The sequence below is a fragment of the Papio anubis genome, chromosome 3, assembly GCF_008728515.1.
Source record: "Papio anubis isolate 15944 chromosome 3, Panubis1.0, whole genome shotgun sequence".
Lineage (NCBI taxonomy): Eukaryota > Metazoa > Chordata > Mammalia > Primates > Cercopithecidae > Papio > Papio anubis.
This window is the reverse complement of record NC_044978.1, coordinates 146272057-146295353: the sequence shown is the minus strand read 5'-3', so window position 1 is coordinate 146295353 and position 23297 is coordinate 146272057. Positions and strand designations below refer to the sequence as shown.

Genomic DNA, 23297 nt, shown 5'->3' with positions numbered 1-23297 from the left:
TAAGGGAGAAATATATTGCTTATTGAGAAGGCCTCATGCAAGAGGTAGCATCTGAGCTGGGCTCTGGGATGGGTAGAAGTTCACCAGGAAGAGCCAGGGCAGGAAAGCTTACGGCAGCAGGATTAAAGCTGTCAAAGCGGGAAAGGCCAGGCAGAGTGTCAGCGATGTTGCACAGTCTGGAGAAATTGCAGCAGAGTGGTGTGCTGCTGTTTGTATATAAAAATGTGTGTGTAATCATTATATGCATTCATACTTACAGGCATGTGAATTTATGTAATAATGTAATAGCTTCAGAAAAATGCATGAGAAACTGTGTTGGCTAGGTAAAGCAGGGACAGGGCTGAGGAGAAAAGTAAGGAGAGAGAACTCGGCTGGATGCAGGTTATTTTATACTTAATATGGATAAAGGGCCTTTTACAAATTGGCCCCATTGTCCCTTTCTAACATCATCTTCCACCTGTGCTTCAGCCATCATAGCCCCCTGTCTATTCTCCAAATACCCATGTGCACACCTGGGCACCAGCCGCTTCCTCTGCCTGCATACGGTCCACCAGTCCTATTTTCTTTCTGTCCTCCAAGACCAGGTTCAAATGGTCCTCCTCTCCCCCTCCCCACCCCACCACCCTGGAAGATTTTAACACTCTGTCCTTAGTGTTCTCTTGGCATTTTGCATTTACCTTTATTTCAGAACTTGGCTGTTTAAATTTTAATTTTTTGCAGGCTGAACCGGAGAGTGAGGTCATTTATATGCAGAACATTGCGTCTCCTCTCTCTAATTTAGCATTTTATTCTCTGAGGTCCTAGCTATATGGTACTTTATGGTGATGAAGTACAGCCACACCATTCTGCCTTTGTGTGGCCGTTGCATGACCTCTCCAAATGAAATAATTTCTTCTATAGAGAAAAAAAAGTGAGGGCCAGAGACATTATCAACTAAGTAAAAAAAAAAAAATTTTTTTAAACCTCTGGGCCTAGTCTAAACTATATTAACATTTTCTTTATTATCTTCTGTCCCATTAGGCTCCTTAAAAGTAGTCCTAGTTTAAAGACAATTAAAGGCAGATATTTTGTCACTTTTTTTAGACTTCTGTGGATTTGAAATGTCATGTTAATAGAACACTATATATGCGTAAGCAATGAACTGAACCATTAAAAAAGAATTTTGCTCTGGAGTATCCTGGTAGTTTCAGGGTCATTATGTATTTGTTTTGTTCAGTTTCTTGATCTTTCTGATCCTTAATTAGAAGCTGAGCATCTAGGGAAATGTTTTATCCTATTGCTCTGTATCTACAATATTATCTGTGTAAAAAGTGCCTATGTCCATATTTCAAAAGAAGATTGAAAAAATCTAAGAAAATCTGAATAAACTTGTGTTCTTAGATTATTCCTCTTTGTTCCTCTTCTCCCTTAGGCAATTGAGGGAGTAACTGCTGTGTTCCTAGTACAATTTATTCTAGAGAGGGACATGTGACAGGTGAGCTGAGAATTCCCAGTAAACCTCGACTTGCCCATCATTGCAGAGACTTTTCCTCCGCCTGGGCCAATGTCCTTCTCGGCAAGGGAAGATAGATCGCACCAGACTAAGTCTGCACATTTATCTTTCTACATAAATGGAAAACCCTTCCCAGATTGTTCGACTGGTTGCTTTTTTTCAGTTACTAGTACAGGAATACCTCATTTGATTGCACTCCACAGATACTGCATTTTTTTTACAAACCGAAGGTTTGCGGCAGCTCTGTGTTGAGCAAGTCTGTCAGCACCATTTTCCCAACAGCATATGCTCACTTCATGTCTCTGTCATATTTTGGTAATTCTCAAAATAATTCAGACATTTCCATTATTATCGTATCTGTTATGGTGATCTGTGATCAGTGATCTTTGATGTTACTATTGCAGTTGCTTTGGGGCACGATGAATCATGCCCATATAAGATAGCAAGCTTAATGGATAAATGCTGTACGTGTCCTGACTGCTCCGGCTGTCCCCCACCTCTCTTCCTCTCTTGGGGCCTCCCTATTCCCTGAGACACAGCGAGATTGAAATTAGGCCAATTAATAAACCTAGAATGGCCTCTCAATGTTTAAGTGAAAGGAAGAGTTATGTGTCTCTCACTTTAAATCGAAAGCTAGAAATCGTTAAGTTTAATGAGGAAGGCATGTTGAAAGCTGAGAGTGGCCGAAAACTAGGCCTCTCGTGCCAGTTAGCCAGGTTGTCAATGCAAAGGAAAATGTATTGAAGGAAATGAAAAGTTCAGCTCCCGGGAATACATGACTGATAAGAAAGTGAAACAGCCTTAGTGCTTGGACAAAGCTTTAGTGGTCTGGATAGAAGATCCAACCAGCTATACAATTTCTTTAAGCCAAAGACTAATCCAGAACAAGGCCCTAACTTGCTTCAATTCTATGGAGGCTGAGGGAGGTGAAGAAACTGCAGAAGAAAAGTGTGAAGTTAGCAGAGGTTGGTTCACTAGGTGTAAGGAAAGAAGCCATCTCCATAACACCAAAGTGTAAAGAGAAGCAGCAGGTTCTGATGAATAAACTACAGCAAGTTATCCAGAAGATCTAGCTACGGTCATTGATGAAGGTGGCTACAGTATACAATAGAATTTTCAGTGGAAACAAAACAGCCTTCTGTTGAAAGAAGATGCCATCTAGGACTTTCACAGCTAGTGAGAGGTCAATACCTGGCTTCGAAGCTTCAAAGGCTTCGAAGAGAGTCAATAGGCTGACTCTCTTGTTGGGGGCTAATGCAGCTGGTGGCTTTAAGATAAAGCCAGTGCTCATTTACCATTCCAACAGATCCTAGGGCCTTAAGAATTATGCTAAATCTACTCTGCCTGTGCTCTGTAAATGGAACAACTAAAGCCTGAATGACAGCACATCTATTTACAGCAATGTCTATTGAATAATTTAAGCCCACTGTTGAGACCTACTGCTCAGAAAAAAGATTCCTTTCAAAATATTACAGCTCTTGGACAATGCACCTAGTCACCCAAGAGCTCTGATGGAGATGTACAAGGAGATTAATGCTGTTTTCATGCCTGTTAACACAATATCTATTCTGCAACCCATGGATCAAGGCGTCATTTCAACTTTCAAATCTTATTATTTAAAAATACATTTTGTAAGGCTATAGCTGCCATAGATAATGATTCCTTTGATGGATCTAGGCAAAGTAAATTTAAAATCTTCTGAAAGGATCTACCATTTTAGATGCCATTTGTGATTCATGGAAGAAGGTCAAAATATCAACATTAACTGGAGTTTGGAGGAAGTTGATTCCAAGCCTCATGAATGACTTGAGGGATTTAAGATGCTACTGGAGGAAGTAACTGCAGATGTGGTAGAAGGAGCAAGAGAGCTATAATTAGAAGTGGAGACTGAAGGTGGGACTGAATGTCTGCAATCTCATGACAAAATTTAATGCATAAGGAGTTGCTTCTTATGGATGAGCCAAGAAAGTAATTTCTTGAGATGGAGTCTACTTCTGGTGAATATACTGTGAAAACCATTGAAACGGCAACAAAAAATTTAGAATATTACATAAACTTTGTTGATAAAACAGTGGCAGAGTTTGAGAGGATTAGCTCCAATTTGCCAGAAGTTCTGCTGTGGATAAAATGCATTTCATGCTACAGAGAAATCCTTCACGAAAGGAAGAATCAATCAATGTGGCAAACTTCATTGTTGTCTTGTTTTAAGAAATAGCCACAGCCACTCCAACCTGCAGCAACCACCACCCTGATCAACTGGCAGCCATCAATATTGAAGCAAAAAGATTAGGACTTGCTGAAGGCTCAGATTATTGTTAGCTTTTTTTTTTTTTTTTTTTTTAAGAGAGGGTCTTGCTCTGTTGCCCAGTCTGGAGTGCAGTGGTGCAACCGTAGGTCACTGTAGCCTCCCAGAGTCAAGTGATCCTCCCACCTCAGCCTCCTGAGTAGCTGGGATTACAAGGGCGCACTACCACAGCTGGCTAATTTTTAAAAAATTTTTATCTAGACAGAGTCCCACTGTGTTGCCCAGGCTGTAGTGTTAGCATTTTAAAGCAATAAAGTATTTTAAAATTAAGCCATGTAGACTTTTAGGCATCATGTATAGTGTAAACATAACTTTTTTTTTTTTTTTTTGAGACGGAGTTTTGCTCTTGTTGGCCAGGCTGGAGTGCAATGGCACGATCTTGGCTCACTGCAACTTCTGCCGCTTTGGTTCAAGTGATTCTCCTGCCTAAGCCTCCCAAGTACCTGGGATTACAGGCATGTACCACCATGTCTGGCTAATTTTGTATTTTTAGTAGAGACAGGATTTCTCCATGTTGATCAGGCTGGTCTCAAACACCCAATCTCAGGTGATCCGCCCACCTCGGCCTCCTAAAGTGCTGGCATTACAGGCGTGAGCCACCACTCTGGCCAACATAACTTTTATGTGCACTAGGAAACAAAAAAATTTGTGTGACTCACTTTATTGCAAGATTCACTTTATGGCAGTGGTCTGGAACTGGACCTTCGATGTCTCTGAGATATGTCTGTATATCATACCTTCCCTGTGCAATACAAAGAGGCTGACCTAATTCTTTCTAACGCTGAGTGGATTATCCGGAATGGATATGGCATAATTAATTTAACCCCTGCTTCTTAATGGACCTTTCAGTTCTTTCCAGTTCTTTTTTTGCTGTCATGAATAATGTAGCAATGGAAATTCTTGCATATCTTGCCTACTTGTGTAGACACATCAGTACAATGTGTTCAAAGAATTGGAATTGCTGGATTAAATGGTCTATGCATTTAAAAGTGTAATAGACACTGGCAAGGATTTAAAGGATGGAGTGGTGCAAGGGGTCCCCCCTAAGTACAGGAAGTGAGGGGGTGTATCATTTATATAGAATTTTAAAACAGTAATAAAACCAGTGTGGGTCTGTTTTTTATTATCACCATGCGCTGGCAGTGATAAAGTCAGTGTAAGTTCTTAATGGTGTGTACAGCTATCACTAGAGCTTTGGGGCCAAGCTGCATCTTCAGCTCCTGTGGCACAGCACAGTCCTCAGTTTAAGCTGTAGATTAGACATAAACAATGATAGCACAGTGATTGCAGAAACCCCGGAACAGAACTCGAGTTACTTCAATTCTGTTATTCTCTCTGAGTTTTGTATTTAAATTTAAAATAACAAAGCAGAATGCAAACTACAGAGTATAATTAATTTTGATTGGTAAGTACAAATTTTAATTCATACATGAAATATTTTACTGTATTGTTATCATTTTTTAGAGACAGGGTCTCACTCTGTCACCCAGGCTGGAGTGCAGTGTTGTGATCATGACTCACTGCAGCCTTGATCTCCTGGGCTCAAGCCATCCCCTGTCTCAGCCTCCTGAGTAGCTAAGGCTACAGGCACATGCTACCATGCCCAACTAATTAAGAACACTTTTTGGTAGAGATGTTTGTCTGTTTTTGTTTTTTGTTTGTTTGTTTCCAGACAGAGTCTCACTTTGTCACCCAGGCTGGAGTGCACCGGTGAGATCGGCTCACTGCAACCTCCACTTCCCAGGTTCAAGTGATTCTCACTTCTCAGCCTCCCAAGTAGCTAGAATTACAGGCATGCACCACCATACCTGGCTAATCGTGCTATGTTTCCCAGGCTGGTCTCAAACTCCTGGCCTCGAGCAATCCTCCTGCCTCGGCCTTCCAAAATTCTGGGATTATAGATGTCGGCCAATACACTGACCTGAATGATTTTTTTAATGTTCAATTAAAAAAAAAAAGTAACTTGTTCATTTTAAAGCTAAAGAATGAATAAAAAAATAAAAAGACTGTTCCTGATTCTTACACATTACTAGGAATTTTGTCACCTAGAGGAGAGAGGTTGATAGCTGATCAGTTGTGGGTGTCAAATACACTAAGGATGCTGCTGGATTCTGTTCCATTGCCCTCTACAAAGATGGTGGTCTTGTGCTTATCAAATGGTGTGTGAGAGTGTCTGATTGAGGAAGAATCTTTAAAATGCTGTAAGAAATCAGGCTTGCAGTAAGAAGGAAATCACCCGCCAGCAGAAAAATGTATTTCCAGCCTTTCTTCCTCACCCTCTGCCATTGCTTTAGGATTGCTTAGTTTCATCAAGGTTTCAAGGATAGGTAGGCTCCCACCAAGAGAGAGGTAGGGAGAGGGAAGGTAGAGACCTATGAGTAGGCTCAGAGGCTAGACTGCCAGAGCCTGAACCCCAGCATCTCTTCTCACTAGCTTGTCATCTTGGGCAAGGTACGTTACTTCTCTGTGCCCTAGTTCCCCAGCTGTAAAATGAGACAAAAATGGTATTGACCACATGCCGTCTTATTGTAATGATTAAAGGAGGTAATTTTTATAAAGCACTTAAAACAGCGTCTGGCAAATGTGTATGTTTATTGTTATCCTTATCCGCTAAGGGTCAGGCATTCATCTAGGCATGGGAAATAGATTCTTTTCAGTTGCCTTAAAAAAAATCCTACATACAATGCATGATTATTCACATTTTGCTGTTGTAGTTATGTGACTTGCCCAAGGTTATACTGCTGCTCAGCGAGGGAGATGAAAATCTAACTGTGACTGGCCAGGTGCAGTGGCTCACGCCTGTAATCCCAGCACTTTGGGAGGCCGAGGCAGGTGGATCGCCTGAGGTTGGGAGTTCAAGACCAGCCTGACCAACATGGAGAAACCCCGTCTCCACTAAAAATACAGAATTAGCCACGAGTGGTGGTGCATGCCTGTAATCCCAGTTACTTGGGAGGCTGAGGCAGGAGAATCGCTTGAACCCGGGAGGCGGAGGTTGTGGTGAGCTGAGATCACGCCACTGTGCTCCAGCCTGGGTAACAAAAGTGAAACTCCATCTCAAAAAGAAAAAAGAAAAATCTAACCATGACTGTCAACTCCACAACGTGGGCTTTTTGCAAACGATTGTATATCTGCAGTCTTACACATTGAAACTAAAACTAAAACACCTCACTCCTTCCAGTGCTCTGGGCTGCATATCCAGAACAAAATATTAAATGCCTCAACTTCTTTTATAGCTGAAGCAATCTGCAAGTTAAGGGTTTATCCTACTTCTAGAGAATGCTGGAAAGCCTAACGATTTTTCCTAAAGAGAGATGATCCATCTTGAAGGAAGTGGATGAGAAAGGGAACAGGTGTTTGAAAAGTATTTTTATATTAAAACTGGGAGCTGTGGCCAGGTGTGGTGGCTCACGCCTGTAATCTCAGCACTTTGGGAGGCCGACGCAGGCAGATCACTTGAGGTTAGGAGTTTGAGACCAGCCTGGACAACATGGCGAAATCCCATTTCTACTAAAAATACAAAAATTAGCTGGGTGTGGTGGTGCATGCCTGTAATTCCAGCTACTCAGGAGGCTGAGACACGAGAATCACTTGAACCTGAGAGGTAGAGGTTGCAATGAGCTGATCTGGCCACTGCACTCCAGCCTGGGTGACAGTGAGACTCTGTCTGAAAACAAGCAAAAAACAAAAACAAAAAAAGCATTGGGAGCTACCTTTTGAGTAAAAACCCATCAGTACACAATAAAATCTTTCTCTGGGAAAAAGGCAAAGAAATAAAGGTTGCTACTGTGTGAATAATTTGGCGTATCTATCTAGCTATATGAGCATTGTGCTTAAAATATTAAGGAAATCAAGTATGGGCTATACGATGTAGACATAATGTGTATCTGAAAAAATCCTGTGTAGATGGAAAGTGTGCTGACTCAGCTGGCTCAGTTTCTGGGCCTCGTGTGGGCCCCCAGCAGCCTAACCACTTCTCTCAAGTCCTTGGTTTCCTCATGGGGGAAATGAGTATGTTGAATTAGATGACCTTTCAGGCATCTCATCATGCTGAGTTTTTTTCCGCAGCAGGGAACATGCTACTTTACATTCAGCTTAGGACTTGCTCAGTGTAGGGGGAGTACCAGGAATTTGGGGAATTCCCAGAATACATGGGCACAAAATATATATATATGTATATATATAAAATATTTGCCACACATTAATCCTTAATCTCTAAAAGGATTTTTAAAGTCATTAAGAAACAATAACCATCTTGCTGGAAAAGTAGGTAAAACCGATGACTTACAAAAGAAAAAATATATGTTGTCAAAAAACAGATGAGCAAATTTTAATCTTCACTAGTTGTAAATGAAATGCAAATGAAAACAAATCAAACTTGCAAATATTATACCCAGTGAGAGTTGATAGAGTGATGAGATGATAGGCCCATACATAGAATATAAATTGGTTCAATTTTTTATCTCTTCTGTTCCAGCAGTTGCTCTCATATCTATTTATCCTAAAGAAATAATCATGTATTTATATTAAAAATATTCACTCAATGTTATTGTAGTGAAAATGAGGAATTATTAAACTATCCAACAGTAGGCAATTGGTTAAATAAATGATGCTATGTTTATATAATCAAATTTTATGCAGCCATTTTCTATGTCAAGAATCTTGACATAGAATGTTAAATGAAGACCTAAATGTTAAATTAAGAAAAACATGATGCCAAACCACATATAAAGTATGGTATTCTTAGTTTTGGAAAAAAATGATGCACTGAAAAAAAAACCCCAGAAAAATGTATGCTAATATTTTACAGCTTTTGATTCTAGGTAGTAACTGATTTTCGTCTTCTTTGGATTAGTGTTTTTGAAATGTTCTATAATGTGTATGTACTACTTTTATAATCAGAAAATAGGATATATAGAAATGGTCTGGAAAAAATGAGGAGAGAATTTAGCCAGAATAGGGAGGTCATCTTCAGTCTGTTTGGACCAGCAGGTAAAAGCAGGAAATGCTGTTCACCACCAATGGCTTGAATATGTGTGTTGGATGGTGGTGGTGGTTGGTGGTTCTGGGATTAGGGATGGGGGAATCCCTGAGATGTGATGGTTTTCTTAGTCACAGATGGCGCTTTACAGCTGGGGAGTATCTTGGACTTGGTGGAGGTCTATCCAGACATCAGGCAGATTTCATATTTTCACAGACAAAGGCTATGTTTATGTCTAAGGGGAAAACACAAAATACTAAGATAGAAAACTCCCAAAGCCCCCTCACCTTTTCAGACAACAAGAACCCCCAGGGCAGAGGGTCTTCCCCACTCTCAGAGTTACTTTGACTTCTCATCTGGTTTCGTGTGGGTAATGCATTTTCACTCCTGAGTTTCTTTTCTTTTTAAGGTATTTTCATTATGACATTTGTTCTTTTGCAAAGAGCTAATTCTGCAGAATTCTATCCAGGGAGGGCCAAGGGAAATTAGTGAAGGTAATAATACCAGTTAGAAAGTTGAGTTTGGGTCATCTCAGGGGCCTCCTTTGGTTGGAATATATTCTAGAGATGGCCCTTACTTCCCCAGAATAGATAGTGATGTCTTACTGAGTTGCAGGTAGAGTCTGTATTGAAGTGCAAGATTTTCTTCCCTGACTTGTCTGGGAATCCTTACCCAGGACTGTGGCTTTCCTCTTCCATATCCCTCCACCAGGAGGCAGGCTCTAGGCCTCTGGGCTGTCATCCTTTTGCCACTTCCACGCACATGCCTTCAAAAGCCTGGACTTTTTTTGAGTCGAAGCCTCCCTCTGTTGTCCAGGCTGGAGTGCGGTGGTGTGATCTCGGCTCACTGCAGCCTCTGCCTCCCAGGTTCAAGCAATTTTCCTGCTTCAGCCTCCCAAATAGCTGGGATTACAGGCACCTGCCACCAGGCCCAGCTAATTTTGTGTGTGTGTGTTTTTAGTAGAGATGGGGTTTCGCCATGTTGGCCAGGCTAGTCTCGAACTCCTGATCTCAAGTGATCCACCTCCACTTAGCCTCCCAAAGTGCTGGGATTACAGATGTGAGCCACCACACCTGGCTCTCAGCCTGGACTTTCAAAACTCTTATGAGTAAGAAGAAAGAAGAGATGGCTTGGGGCTGAGGATAGCTATGGACAGCTGTGATTCAGGAGGCAGAATTATTCAACTTTGCTAATCTCTTTTGCAAGGAGGAGAGAATGAAACAGACCTTTAAAAGGGAATCAGAAATTGGAGTTAGTGCTTCTAGGAATTGTAAATGAATTCAGCAGTGTAGACCTAGAAAAATTTTCAGAGTTACTGATAGAGATTCCCAGAAATTTTCTGTAGCTTCAAGGCACCAACCCAGCCTTTCCATTCCCTTCTAAGCCAACATTAAAAAGACAAAACAACATACAGAAAGCAATTCTTCAAAACTGCACAAATAGCACATGCGTATCGTGGACACATTTTTAAATGCACGTAAGCAAGGAGAAGAAAATGGGAATCGCATACAACCCCAGGAGCCAGAGACAAGCCAGCTTCACGTGGGGATAGGCAACACTTTAGATGTTTTCACAGCTCTGGAATCTCCTGTACGGGCCATTTTGCAATCTGCTTTCCACCCATTTAGCTTAGGAAGCCTTTTCCTGTGTCCATGAATAGACTTGTACACTGTTATGTTAATGGATTTCAATATAGGAACAAACTGGCTTGTGCAAGACCCACCTATTCTTAGGTGATTTTTTTTTTTTTTGGCTATACATAACATAGAGGAGAACATGTTTCTAGCTAAAGATTCCATGTCAAAGCTCATGGGAGAGGAAGACGACCCTGGCTGCCCCACTTCTCTTCCCCTTTATTCGGTAAACGATAGCCTTGTCATTGGCGGCAGCCCGGTGGCTCTCCTGAAAGCGCTGTGTCTCTTCAGCAGGCCCCCCAGTGGGAAACACCCACCTCTTCATGGATCTCACAGATCCGTCTTTCTCCTCTGGTGCTGCCTGGGTTTGCCAGCAGCTTCTCCCAGGCCCCAAGGCCTATACAGCCTGGGAATCACCTTGTTTCAGGCCTGCACGTCAGTTCCACCTTGTGGGTGTTGCTGGGGCCCCCTCCCCGTTTCTTGTCTCACAGCAGCTGCTCTGGATAAAGCCATCCTTGATCCCAGCGGCAGGAGCCTCCCACTTGCCTCTTTGGTCTTTCCCGCCTGCAGTCCAGCCTAACCTGCCACAAGAATGAGTTTCCTACAGCCCAGCTTGAGCTCCCATTTTGGGCTCTGCCTTTTAGCCCAACTGAGCTGCCTCTCCCCCTTCTAGGTGCCCCAGATTTTTCCTTCATTGCTCATGTTTCTCTTTCTTCTCTGTGCATCTCAAGCTCAGTGGTTTTAAGGGTCATGTTCTAATATCACAGCCTCCACAAAGCCTTCCTTGATTCCTGCTAGTTGCAAGTAGCACTTTTTCCCTTTCTTGGCACTTGATTTGTTCCTACCTTAGATCCTTGCTGAAGTTGATGTCTAGTGTTGCCATTAGACTGTAAGTTTTTTGAAGGCAGAAACTGTGTCTTCTTTAACTTGACTTCAATGCCTGACACAGAGTAGGTGCTCAAAGAGGCTAGTAACATTTAAGTTAAAAGAGAGTGGATTGGTAACAGTTTTTTTATTTTTTGAGACAGGGTCTCGCTTTGTCACCCAGGCTGGAGTGCAGTGGCGTGATAATGGCTCACTGCAGCTTCAGCTTCCTGGGCTCAAGTAATCCTCCTGCCTCAGCCTCCCAAGTAGCTGGGACTACAGGTGTGCTCCACCATGCCTAGCTAATTTTTTTTTTAATGTAGACTTTGGCGGTGGGGGAGGTCTCACCATGTTGCCCAGGCTGGTCTTGAACTGGGTTCAGGTGATCCTCCTGCCTTGGCTTCCCAAAGTGCTGGGATTATAGGCAGGAGCCACTGTGCCTGGCTAGTAACAGTTTTATGTGCCAAAGACCCAGGGATTTTAATTGGCTGTTAACCAATTTTAATTGGAATCAGTTGGAGCTAATAGTGTGCTGTGGCTGCTGATGAGCAGAAGGCAATCTTGGATTGTGTTGAATCACAGGCTCATCTCCCATAATCCCTCCACTGGCCCTGTCCTGCTCCCCACTGAGCAGCCCACAGTGCAACCTCCCTGAACTTCTTCTATTTCCCCAAGTCAGACATGCATTTTCATGCCCCTGGGCCTTTGTACAGGCTTCTCCCCACCCACAAAGGCTTTCTTTTCTTTTGCTTATCAAAATCTTATCCTACAGATCAGCCGTCACTTTTCAAATGCAGGGCTCCCGAATCACCACTCCTTTCTCCCATCTCGAGAATTAATGCTCCCTCTCCTGTGTGTCTATAGTACTGGTTCATATCATCATCATCATAGCAGCTACTATTTGCTAGTGCCTGTTTTGTTCCAGGCACTGTTTTCGGCTCATGACATACACTAGCTCAGAACCATCTTATGACAACCCCTCAAGGTAAATGATAATAATGGTAAATACTTCTACAGTACTCACTCTGTGCCAGGCACTATGCAATGTGGTTTACGTGCACTACCCTTTTAAATTCTGTACAACCACCTTGTAAGGTAGGTACCATTATTTTATTTTTATTTTTATTATGAAAAATAATACCATCAACCAACTCACACCAGGTAGGTACCATTCTTATTGCCTATTTACAATTAGGGAAGAGGAGCTTAGAGAAGTTAAGTGACCTTCATGAGATCACATAGCCAGTGGGGCTGAAAGGCAGCATGGTTCCGGAGTCAGTCGTGCTGTAGACATTATGCATAGTTGACTTTGTTGTCAAAGGACCCGAAGCTCAGAGAGGTTAAGGAATTGCCCCAAGGTCATGCATTTAAGTGGCAGACATTAGAGCCAAACCAAGCCTGCCAGACCCCAGGTCTACGTGCCCCTTCTGACTCTGAACTACCTTTCTGTCTAGTAGGGGTTGGCAAACTTTTCTGTGTCAAGACCAAATTGAAAATATTTTAAGCTTGGTTGCAACTTTATGTTGCAGCAAGAAAGCAGTCATAGGCAACATGTCAATGAATGGGCATGACCGTGTTCCAATAAAATGCTATTTTTGAACCCTGAAATTTGAATTTCATGTAATTTTCACATGTCATAAAATATTCTCCTCCTTTGGATTTTTTTCAACCATTAAAAAATGTAAAAACCCCCTGTAATCCCAGCTACTTGGGAGGCTGAGGCAGGAGAATCGCTTGAACCTGGGAGGCGGAGGTTGCAGTGAGCGGAGATCATGCCACTGCACTCCAGCTTGGGCGACAGAGTGAAACTCCCTCTCAAATAAAATAAAATAAAATGTAAAAACCATTGTCAACTTATGGCCCATACAAAAACAGGTGGCGGGCTGGGTTCAGCCATGGATGAACCATAGTTTGACAACCTTTAATTTATAGCATCGTGACATTATAGAATGATTAGATAGGCATGATTTGCCTTTTTGCTCTCTTTTTCCTAGAATAGTTCAGCTCAGGCCCCAAAAATGGATACTCAACTGAGAAAACACAAGTCCTTTGGTAAACAAGATCCACATTCCCTAAAAGAAGTTCAGAGACCACGTGCCCTTCCCTGAGTGTACCTCTTGGGGTTGCACCCTCAACTCCAAGCAGTTTTTCAGGGTATTCCAATTATTTTGAGAAAAGTAGTAGGAAATGCATTTCCCCATCACTTTAGTTTTGAGATGAGGTTCTAAGGGTGCTTTGGGCAGTTGTCTAGCTGGCTAGTCTTGTATTTGACTCTGAAATTGAACCGGGCTAAGAATTCTGGACCTCAGGCAATGATTCCTTGATCGTGCTCCTGGAGTGGAAGAGACCAGTCACGGCAGAGTTGCTGGACCAGAGGAGGGGAAGGGGACCACGGTCCCGGCGTGGTTGGGAGTCAGAGGGCAGGACACATGGCTCAGAGAGGTTTCAGAGTTTAATATGTTGAACTAATAAAAGGCTTCAGGACTTGGCAATGTTTTGTTTGAATTCAACTATAAAGGGGTTTAATATGCTTCAGGCTTAGGAATGTAAGTACTGCTTAACATTTTTTATTCTGGTGAACTTATGTCAAAAGTTGCAAACCAGCATCTTTTTTTTTTTCTTTTAATAGAAACAGGGTCTTGCTATGTTGCCCAGGCTGGCATTGAATTCCTGGCCTCAAGTGATCCTTCTACATCAGCCTCCCAAAGCACTGGGATTACAAGCGTGAGACACTGTGCCTGGCCAAGCAAACCAGCATCTTGCAAACAAACTTTCAGAACAAAATCTGTTTCAAACAGAGATGATCTACGTATGAAAATACACTGACTTAAAAATGATTTCTTTTTGTGATTTTGAGAGAAAATTTAGTGATTATTTGTAGCAATTAGCAACACAGTAGGGGGAATTATTAAGATAGGATTCAGATTAGTGAAATAAACTCTTGCAAGTAAAACTTATAAAATACCACTTGAGAAGATGTTCACCGCAAAGGTGGTAACCTTATTTTTAAAAATGTTTTTTATTGAAGTTTTATCTAAGTGAACACCTCATGGATATATAGCTTGGTGGATTTTCACAAACTGCACACTCTTGTGAAACCAGCATCCAGATCAGGAAGCAACAGATGTCCTTTAAAACATCAAGCGCTGAGCCAGGCGTGGTGGCTCACACCTGTAATCTGAGGACTTTGGGAGGCCGAGGTGGGCGAGTCACCTGAGGTCAGGAGTTTGAGACCAGCCTGACCAACATGGTGAAACCCTGTCTCTACTAAAAATACAAAATTAGACGGGCTTGGTGGCATGCACCTTGTAATCTCAGCTACTCAGGTGGCTGAGGCAGGAGAATCGCTTGAATCCGGGAGGTGAAGTTGCAGTGAGCTGAGATCATGCCATTGCATTCCAGCCTGGGCAAAAAGAGTGAAACTTTGTCTCAAAAAAAAAAGAAAAAAAAAATCAAGAACTGGTTTATTTGTAGGAAGAGAATAGGAGTGGAGACCTAATCTGAAGAGCTGGCTACAGCCTGGAGCAGTGGCTCACGCCCGTAATCCCAGCACTTTGGGAGGCCGAGGTGGGTGGATCACCTGAGGTCAGGCGTTTGAGACCAGCCTGGCCAACATGGCGAAACCCCTTCTCTACTACAAATACAAAAAACTAGCTGCGCGTGGTGATGGATGCCTGTCATCTCAGCTACTCAGGAGACTGAGGCAGGAGAATCACTTGAACCCAGGAGGCGGAGGCGGCAGTAAGCCAATATCATGCCACTGCATACAAGCCTGGGGGACACAGCAAGACTCCGTAAAGGAACAAAACACTCAGCCCCACTTCCCAGTTGGGGAGCCTCCCCCATGGGCTCACCCATCCTGAGAAAGGCTGCCTTTTGCTGTGATGTCCCTGCTAGGCTAGGAAGGCGCTATTGAAGGTGCTGGCTAGAGATTGCTAGAGGTTGCTGAGGAGCGTGGCCATTTAATTGTGTTAGATTCATGGTGGAATCAATTTCCTTAATGAATGAATCGGCTGCTACCAGCACAGGTCCTTTGTCCAAAGCTCCTCGAGGAGGATGACATTTAGATATATTGTCTGTAATTGATAGGCCATCCCCAACTGGTGATGGACTCATATTTTTTAAAAAAGACAGCTGAGGATTCCATCAGTATTTTGAAGTGAGCTACCTCCACCAAAGCCCAGCTAACTTCAAACCTGCAATAATAACAGTCAGTTAATAATAGTCATAATTTCACTTTAGCTCTATATTATGCTGTGTTGTTATAAAAAGACTTTCTCGCAAAACCAACAAGAGAGCATTTCCAAACATACAAAGTATTGTAAAAGTACAAACCGAAATGATTTCTGTATTGTTACCATTTCCACCTGATCCTTATGAGCTCCCAGTGAAGAAGGCAGGGCAGATCTCATTCCATTTTACGACTGAGAAGACGAGCCATTTCGGCGGAGTGGTAGTTTCTGTGTCAAATGTGCACAGAGGTATTGTGGGAACACAGCAGGGGGCATCTGATCTGTCAGGGGCTGGGGAGCGCTGGTGCTCAAGGAAGGCTTTCCGGAAGGCGTGTGAGTTGGGGGCTGAGTGAAGACCTGGTTTTTCCAGCCAGTAGGATGGCACGGAACAAGCCTGCGGAGGGCGTCAGGCGGAGAATGGGTGTCTGTTAGCACGGCCGTTAGAACTGAGTCCAAAAGGAAACCAGGATTTCCTACTGGACAGCCCTCAGTTCTCCGGAGGAGGAAATGGGTTAGGATGTCTCTTCCCCTAATCCCTCACTTGTGTGTATCTTGGTCTCTTTGCCAGAGTGGGCAGAAAGGCCCAACCCTGTTGCTTTTGCAACAGGAAGCCTCCCTTCCCTCCCTGTGTCTGTGCGTGTGAACCCTGGAGGCCTGCTGAGGGACCCTTTTCTGTGAAAATGGTAGAAAGAGAAAAAGGGCAAGAGCATCACATTATGGAGACCCCGCAGGCTCTGGAGGTGAAGGCTCATTGATTCTGTCTGATTCAAGGCCTGAGAAGAACGGCCTGGAGGGCCACTCAGTGTCGTCACCCATGACGCTCTTGTAACTCTTCCGTACGAAGAGCCGTACTTGGGCCACTCTTGCCAGTTAGCCACTTGGGAAATACCATGGAAGACTCACTTTTTTCACCCAGAAGCCCTTCTAGGGAGAATTTCTTTTGGAGAAATTCGCTGAAATCAAGCCCATCAGACTCACATGCTGATGATGTAACTCGAGGTGGCTCACTCCTGGACACACGTGACCCATTCTGAAGATTATCTGTCATGTCCATATAGGGTATGGCCCTGCCTCAGACCGCAGCTCCTCTCCTACTTCCCCTCCTCCCCCAGCTCCATATTTAGGCATCTTCCAAGGCTCCTCCTGTCCTCAAGGCTTATCATCCATCTTTACTGCCGCACAGTAATGCAATGGTTTATGTTTTGTATTCATTGCAGCAGGTACTTTGGCTTCAGTTTTAATAAAACTATCAAGAACTACTTTACAGTTTATGAAACTGAGGCCCTGAAAGCTGACTTGATGAGCCACTTGGGGTCAGAACTGGCTGGCACTGAGGGTCACCTGATTGAACAGAGATGTTTTCACCTTTCTGCTCGCTGGGTGGCAAAGCTTAGACAGGAGTCTTTCTCTCTCTCTCTTTTTGTAGCTATGTCTGGGTGTGTTTCACCCTTTGTTGGAGAAACCTCTTTTGTGCTACTTTAAATTCCCTACTTAGCGTTAATAACTGTTTATCATTATATTTAGTAATTGTTATTTCAGAATATTATTAATAGGGACTACTTACTGAGTGTTTACTATGTACATACAGTATGTTTATATTATGCACCTGCTAAGAATTTTGCACTCTAGGCCAGGCACAGTGGCTCATGCCTGTAATCCCAGCACTTTGGGAGGCTGAGACAGGCAGATCACTTGAGCCCAGGAGTTTGAGAGCAGCCTGGCCAGCATGGTGAAACCCCATCTCCACTAAAAATACAAAAATTAGCCAGGCACGGTAGTGGGCGCCTGTAATCACAGCTACTCAGGAGGTTGAGGCAGCAGAATCACTTGAACCCGGGAGGCGGAGGTTGCAGTGAGCCGAGATCACACCACTGCACGCCAGCCTGAGCGACAGAGCGAGACTCAGGTCTCCAAAAAAAAAAAAAAAAAAAGAATTTTGCACTCTAAGCTTTAAGCACACTTAAATACTCTCAACAACCTGTGGTGCAGATATAATATTGTTACACTGATTTTACAGAGGAGGAAACTGAGGCTTAAGGAGGTTAGAAAATCTTCCAAGTTCGTCACATAGGTAGTCGGTTGGGCAGCTCGGATTCAATGCCAGGTTTACCTGACTTTAAAGCCCATGACCTTAACAATTATACCTTATTAATTTCCTTTTGCAGATATTCACTCAGGAAATTTGGCTTTAGCTCAGTCAGTTTGTTGGAGAGTTTATTTAAATAACCGAAAGGACTGGGTGTGGTGACTCATGCCTATAATTCCAACACTTTGGGAGGCTGAGGCAAGAGTATCACTTGAGCCCAGGAGTTCAGGACCAGCCTCAGCAACATAGTGAGACCTTGTCTCTATACAAACTAAACAAATGTAGGCGATCACAGTGGTGAGTGCTCGTAGTCCTAGCTACTTGGGAGGCTGAGCTGGGAAGATCACTTGAGCCTGGGAGGTGGAGGCTGCAGTGAGCCACCATCGTACTCTGTCTCCAGCATGGGAGATAGAGCAAGACTGTCTCAAAAAATAAATAAAGGTGGCCAGTGGTTGGGCGTGGTGACTCATGCCTGTAATCCCAGCACTTTGGGAGGCCTAGGCGGGTGGATCATTTGAGGTCAGGAGTTCAAGACCAACCTTGGCAACATGGTAAAACCCTGTCTGTACTAAAAATACAAAAATTAGCTGGGTGTGATGGTGCATGCCTGTAGTCCCAGCTACTCAGGAGACTGAGGCATAAGAATTGCTTGAACCTGAGAGGCGGAGGTTGCAGTGAACTGAGATCGAGCCACTGCACTCTAGCCTGGGCAACAGAGCAAAACTCCATTTCAAAAAAATAAAATTAAGATAAATAAATAAATAAATGCCTGAAGCGTGTACATTTTTCTTAATTCTGGCCCTGCTACACTGGGGTCAAATAAAACTTAAGGCCAAAAAATAAATAAATAAATAAATAAAATATGGAGGAAATAGGCAAAAAAATAATAATAATAATAATAAATAATAGCACAATATTTGATATTTAAATGCTCGTTTAAATTCTCAAAAATGAAATATTAAAACACACAATGCAATAATTGCGCTCCAAAAAAAACCCAAAAAACTTAAGGCCAGGCGTGGTGGCTCATGCCTGTAATCCCAGCACTTTGGGAGGCTGAGGTGGGAGGATCACTTAACTCCGGAGTTTGAGACCGGCCTGAGCAATATAATGAGACCCCCAACTGCATTTATAAAAAATAAGATAATTAAATTAAATTTTAAAAATGTAAAAATATCTTAAGAGTTCTTGGCTCTGGACTAAGTCACAAATGCATATATTTAAGTTGCCACTTGGTCTAAGGATCTAATGTCTAACTAAAGCCTATGGAGCCCTCAAGGAGTCCTTCCTCAAAGGTCTAGTCTCAAATGGGGTCCATGACCATGGTGTGTGACAGTAACCTGGTGTCAGTCTGGAGAAAGAGTCCAGGTAAACATTTGGCAAAGTGGTCCCTCCACTATGGACATTCAGTATTTGGTGTTTCAGATAGTAGTGAAATGGATAACTTGATGGCTTCCTGTAATTCCCAGATGCCAGGCTTTATGCTAAATCAGGCTCTTCACATTCTGAATCCTTATAATGATCACATGAAGAAAGTCCTTTTCTTATTTTCATTTCTATGAGAAAATCAAGGTTCAGAGAGGTTAAGTAATTTGGCCAAGGTCACCTGGCTTACATGTGAATTTTTAAATAAAATATATTTAAAATATATTTTAATGAATATATTCACATATTCATTTAAAACATGAATATGTGAATATCATGTGAATTATTTATTTGGCTAACTCATTTGCAAAGGCTATTAGGTATAATTAAACAACAGAGACCGTGGGTTGACAAGGATAAAAATGTCTTGGCTGCCGGGCGTGGTAGCTCACGCCTGTAATCCCAACACTTTGGGAGACTGAGACAGGAAGATCTTTGAGGCCAGGAGTTCATGACCAGCCTGGGCAACATAGTGAGACTGTATCTCTACAAAGAAAGCAAGAAATTAGCCAGGTGTGGTGGCACACACATGTAGTCCCAGCTACTCGGGAGGCTGAGGTGGGAGGATCACCTGAGCCCAGGAGGTCCAGGCTGCAGTGAGCCGTGATGACACCACTGCACTCCAGCCTGGGCGACAGAGTGAGATCCTGTCTCCGAAAAAAGAAAAAAAAATGTTTTGGAAAGGAATGCCAGGATTTAGAGAAGTGACTTAAAAATTATGTCTTAAATCAGACTTGTAGTTTGCTTTGTATTGCCTTGCATAACACATGTCAGGAAGATCGCCAAGGAGGGGAGTTTATAAGCCCAGATCGCAGTAATAACTTTTACTCTGAATTTTGGTCTGAAAGACTTTTCCGTCGTCTGGAGCTGGGCTGGCTTTGTGATATTGTGCTGCAGCAGACCCGACAGTGTCTCCAAGGCAGAGCTCATTGCCTGGAGTTTTCCCACTGCACTGAACGAGAATTTATTTGGCCTTTCATGAAATTCAGATTGTTCCATTTATGCAGTCCTGTTTAAGTGACAGGCACTGAATATGGTTGCTTTCAGGCAAGTTATTTTGTTTGACTAGAGGCCTAGTGGAGTTCGGGATACACAGATGGCCATCCAAAAATGTTAAAAGAAAGAAATAACTTGATCCTCACAGCATCTCTGAGAAGTGGTTCCTAAATTTATCACAATCTTGCAGATGTGTAAGCTGAGGCGTGGAGTTCAAGCAGTGTGCTCAAAGCCATGTGTAGGTGACAGTGCCTGATTTCAGATGCAGATAACTCTAAGGCCAGTTTGCTGCATCTCTTACCAGTTTTTGGAAAAACCTCAAGGGAAAAACCACAGCAAATTTTTAGAGTTCTAGTAATTTCTTTTCCCCTATTACAACACGTATTCCCATAAACCAAGGACTGTGTGATTAGTCAACAAACAAAAAGAAATGCATAAAGTATCTGTCACTCATAACATTCTCGTTTCTTGCAGTTTCCAAGGTGGCTAGATCCATCAGAAGCTGAAGCCGTGGAGAACGCTCTCAGGGGCCTTTGCCACTTCTTGGAGTAGAAGCCGACAGAGACCTGTTTGGAAACGTCTCCTTCACACACCAGGTTGCTACCGAGGTCTTTTTCATGTTGCAATCAGAGCAGTTGCTTGTGTTTTTTAGCGCTTGAATGATTTTAGACATAAAGTCAGCTTCTGCTTCTTGACCGGGAGGCGTTGTGTGTGTGTGTGTGTGTGTGTGTGTGTGTGTGCGCGCGCGTGTGTGTTGGGCGAAGACAGATCTAAGCTCTCCCTGAGAGGGGAAGAGTAGATTGCACAAGTGGGGTTGGTTGGCTATACAGAAATTGCCCCACATTTAATCTGTTTGCCAATGAGGAAGCCCCTTATCTTCAAAAAAGGCAAGAAAGAAAGACTTCATTTTCCCCCTTCTCTTTCTGTTCCAGTTGAAGACTAGGCTTTGGAGGTTTTCAAAGTAGACGGTGCTTGGATGGGCGGCGAGAAGTAACATTCTGCAAATCGCCGGCAGAGGTCCTGAGGACACAGACCTACCTGGCTTGCCTTCCCCTTGCTGAATGGCGTGTGCTGCAGCCGCCCACTGAGGGCTCTTTTCCCTGGGATTCTGGACTTGCGAGTAGGACAGCAGGCTGGGAAGATGCTGAGTTCCATCAAGTGCGTGTTGGTGGGCGACTCTGCTGTGGGGAAAACCTCTCTGTTGGTGCGCTTCACCTCTGAGACCTTCCCGGAGGCCTACAAGCCCACAGTGTACGAGAACACGGGGGTGGACGTCTTCATGGATGGCATCCAGATCAGCCTGGGCCTCTGGGACACAGCCGGCAATGATGCCTTCAGAAGCATCCGGCCCCTGTCCTACCAGCAGGCAGACGTGGTGCTGATGTGCTACTCTGTGGCCAACCATAACTCATTCCTGAACTTGAAGAACAAGTGGATTGGTGAAATCAGGAGCAACTTGCCCTGTACCCCTGTGCTGGTGGTGGCCACCCAGACTGACCAGCGGGAGATGGGGCCCCACAGGGCCTCCTGCATCAATGCCATGGAAGGGAAGAAACTGGCCCAGGATGTCAGAGCCAAGGGTTACCTGGAGTGCTCAGCCCTTAGCAACCGGGGGGTACAGCAGGTGTTTGAGTGCGCGGTCCGAACTGCCGTCAACCAGGCCAGGAGACGAAACAGAAGGAGACTCTTCTCCATCAATGAGTGCAAGATCTTCTAAACCCCAAGAGACTTCACACAACACTTATGTATGCGCCCCAAAGACTAATGGGGAGAGGGAGGGCCGGGAAGCCAGGAAAGCTTGGTGTTTTCTCTGGGTACTCCCCGAGCAGTGTCTCCTTTCGGATACAGTTATTGATGAGGCTTGGCCACTGGATGTTTTCACTAACTACACTCTACAAGTGAACTCCTTGCCCGGGCCGGTCAGAAAATCCCTTGGGGAACTGTAATGACTATTCCATTTTTGATTAAAATAGTGAAATAGTCTCCACAATTTTGGACGATGAAGTGAGTTTTTCAAAGAATTCCGTATTTAAAGACACATTTTATTTAACTAATAACAAAATGGATTGCTTTTGTATATATTTAGTTTTCACACTTGGAAAATCTTTTGCTACATCCTCGAAAACATAAACTCCTGTGTGAGTGAAATACCTGTACGGAGCTCTGCCATATGTTTGTAGTGTTATTATTTTCACCTCAAGTAGAAAGTCTGTTGAAACCACTTGGCTGCTGGATTTAAATGGGTAATCAAATTTAAAAATGACCATAAATGAATCTTTGCAATTTATTTTCTACCTACCTGTTATTCAGAGTTGGATATAAAATACAGTTCCATAGGATGTCCTAATACTGCCTAATGATTTTAAAGTTATCACTGTATTTTTCTGAAATGATAAAACGTCATTCATTTATTTACAATATTGTCTTTCACTCAACTCCAGTTATGCACTAAATATTCTCCTCTCATTCACCATGACTGATTGAAACACCATCTTTCAGGTAGAGAATCAGACTGCTCCAAGCAATAGCAACAGAACTTGAAACAGAAGCGAGAGAGTGTCACTTTCACCTCTGGTGGGGTGGTTCCCAGGTGATTGCAGGTCCTGTGAAAGACAGTGGGATCAAAGTTCTGTTAACTTGACAAATTTCTTATACATTTGTCTAAACTGAGCTGTTGTGGCAACATAATTTATGAATTGTAGGATCTAATTAGGATTATTGGGAGGGTATCTACATATATATGTGTATGTAAGGGAAAAGGTAGAATTTACAGCCTTCAAAAAAGAAAAATCAAATTCCAAACCCAGGAAAAAGAAAGCTCTATAGCAACTGCTCAGATAACAGAAAGTTATCAGGGGAAATACCGAATAAATAGATACACACATACTCGCACACAACCTGCTCTCACACGCACAACTCAAACCCCATTCTATCGAATAGTTTAAAAGCAATGGTGTTGCTCATCTGTTAAAGTTGAGAATAGAGGACTACATAACTTAAGGTAGAAATTGCAAAGGCTGGGCTGGGTGCGGTGGCTCATGCCTATAACCCCAGCACTTTGGGAGGCTGAGGCAGGTGGATCATGAGGTCAGGAGTTCGAGACCAGCCTGGCCAACATGGTGAAACCCCGTCTCTACTAAATATACAAAAATTAGCTGGGTGTGGTGGCACATGCCTGTAGTTCTAGCTACCTGGGAGACTGAGGCAGAAGAATTGCCTGAACCCAGGAGGAGGAGGTTGCAGTGAGCCAAGATTGTGCCACTGCACTCCAGCCTGGGCAAC

General features: G+C 43.3%; 1 protein-coding gene across 4 annotated transcripts in view; it reads left to right on the top strand.

Moving 5' to 3' along the window:
- The window catches only part of RHOH (ras homolog family member H), a 51243-nt gene extending 28889 nt beyond the window's left edge, over window positions 1-22354 (top strand). For all 4 annotated transcript variants that reach the window (XM_017958648.3, XM_003898607.5, XM_003898603.5 and 1 more), the window contains exons 2-3: window positions 20490-20611; window positions 20948-22354. In XM_017958648.3, the coding sequence (XP_017814137.1) occupies window positions 21157-21732 (576 nt within the window). In that variant the 5' untranslated portion in view covers window positions 20490-20611; window positions 20948-21156 and the 3' untranslated portion in view covers window positions 21733-22354. The remainder of the gene's footprint in view (window positions 1-20489; window positions 20612-20947) is intronic.
- Window positions 22355-23297: the final 943 nt, after the last annotated feature.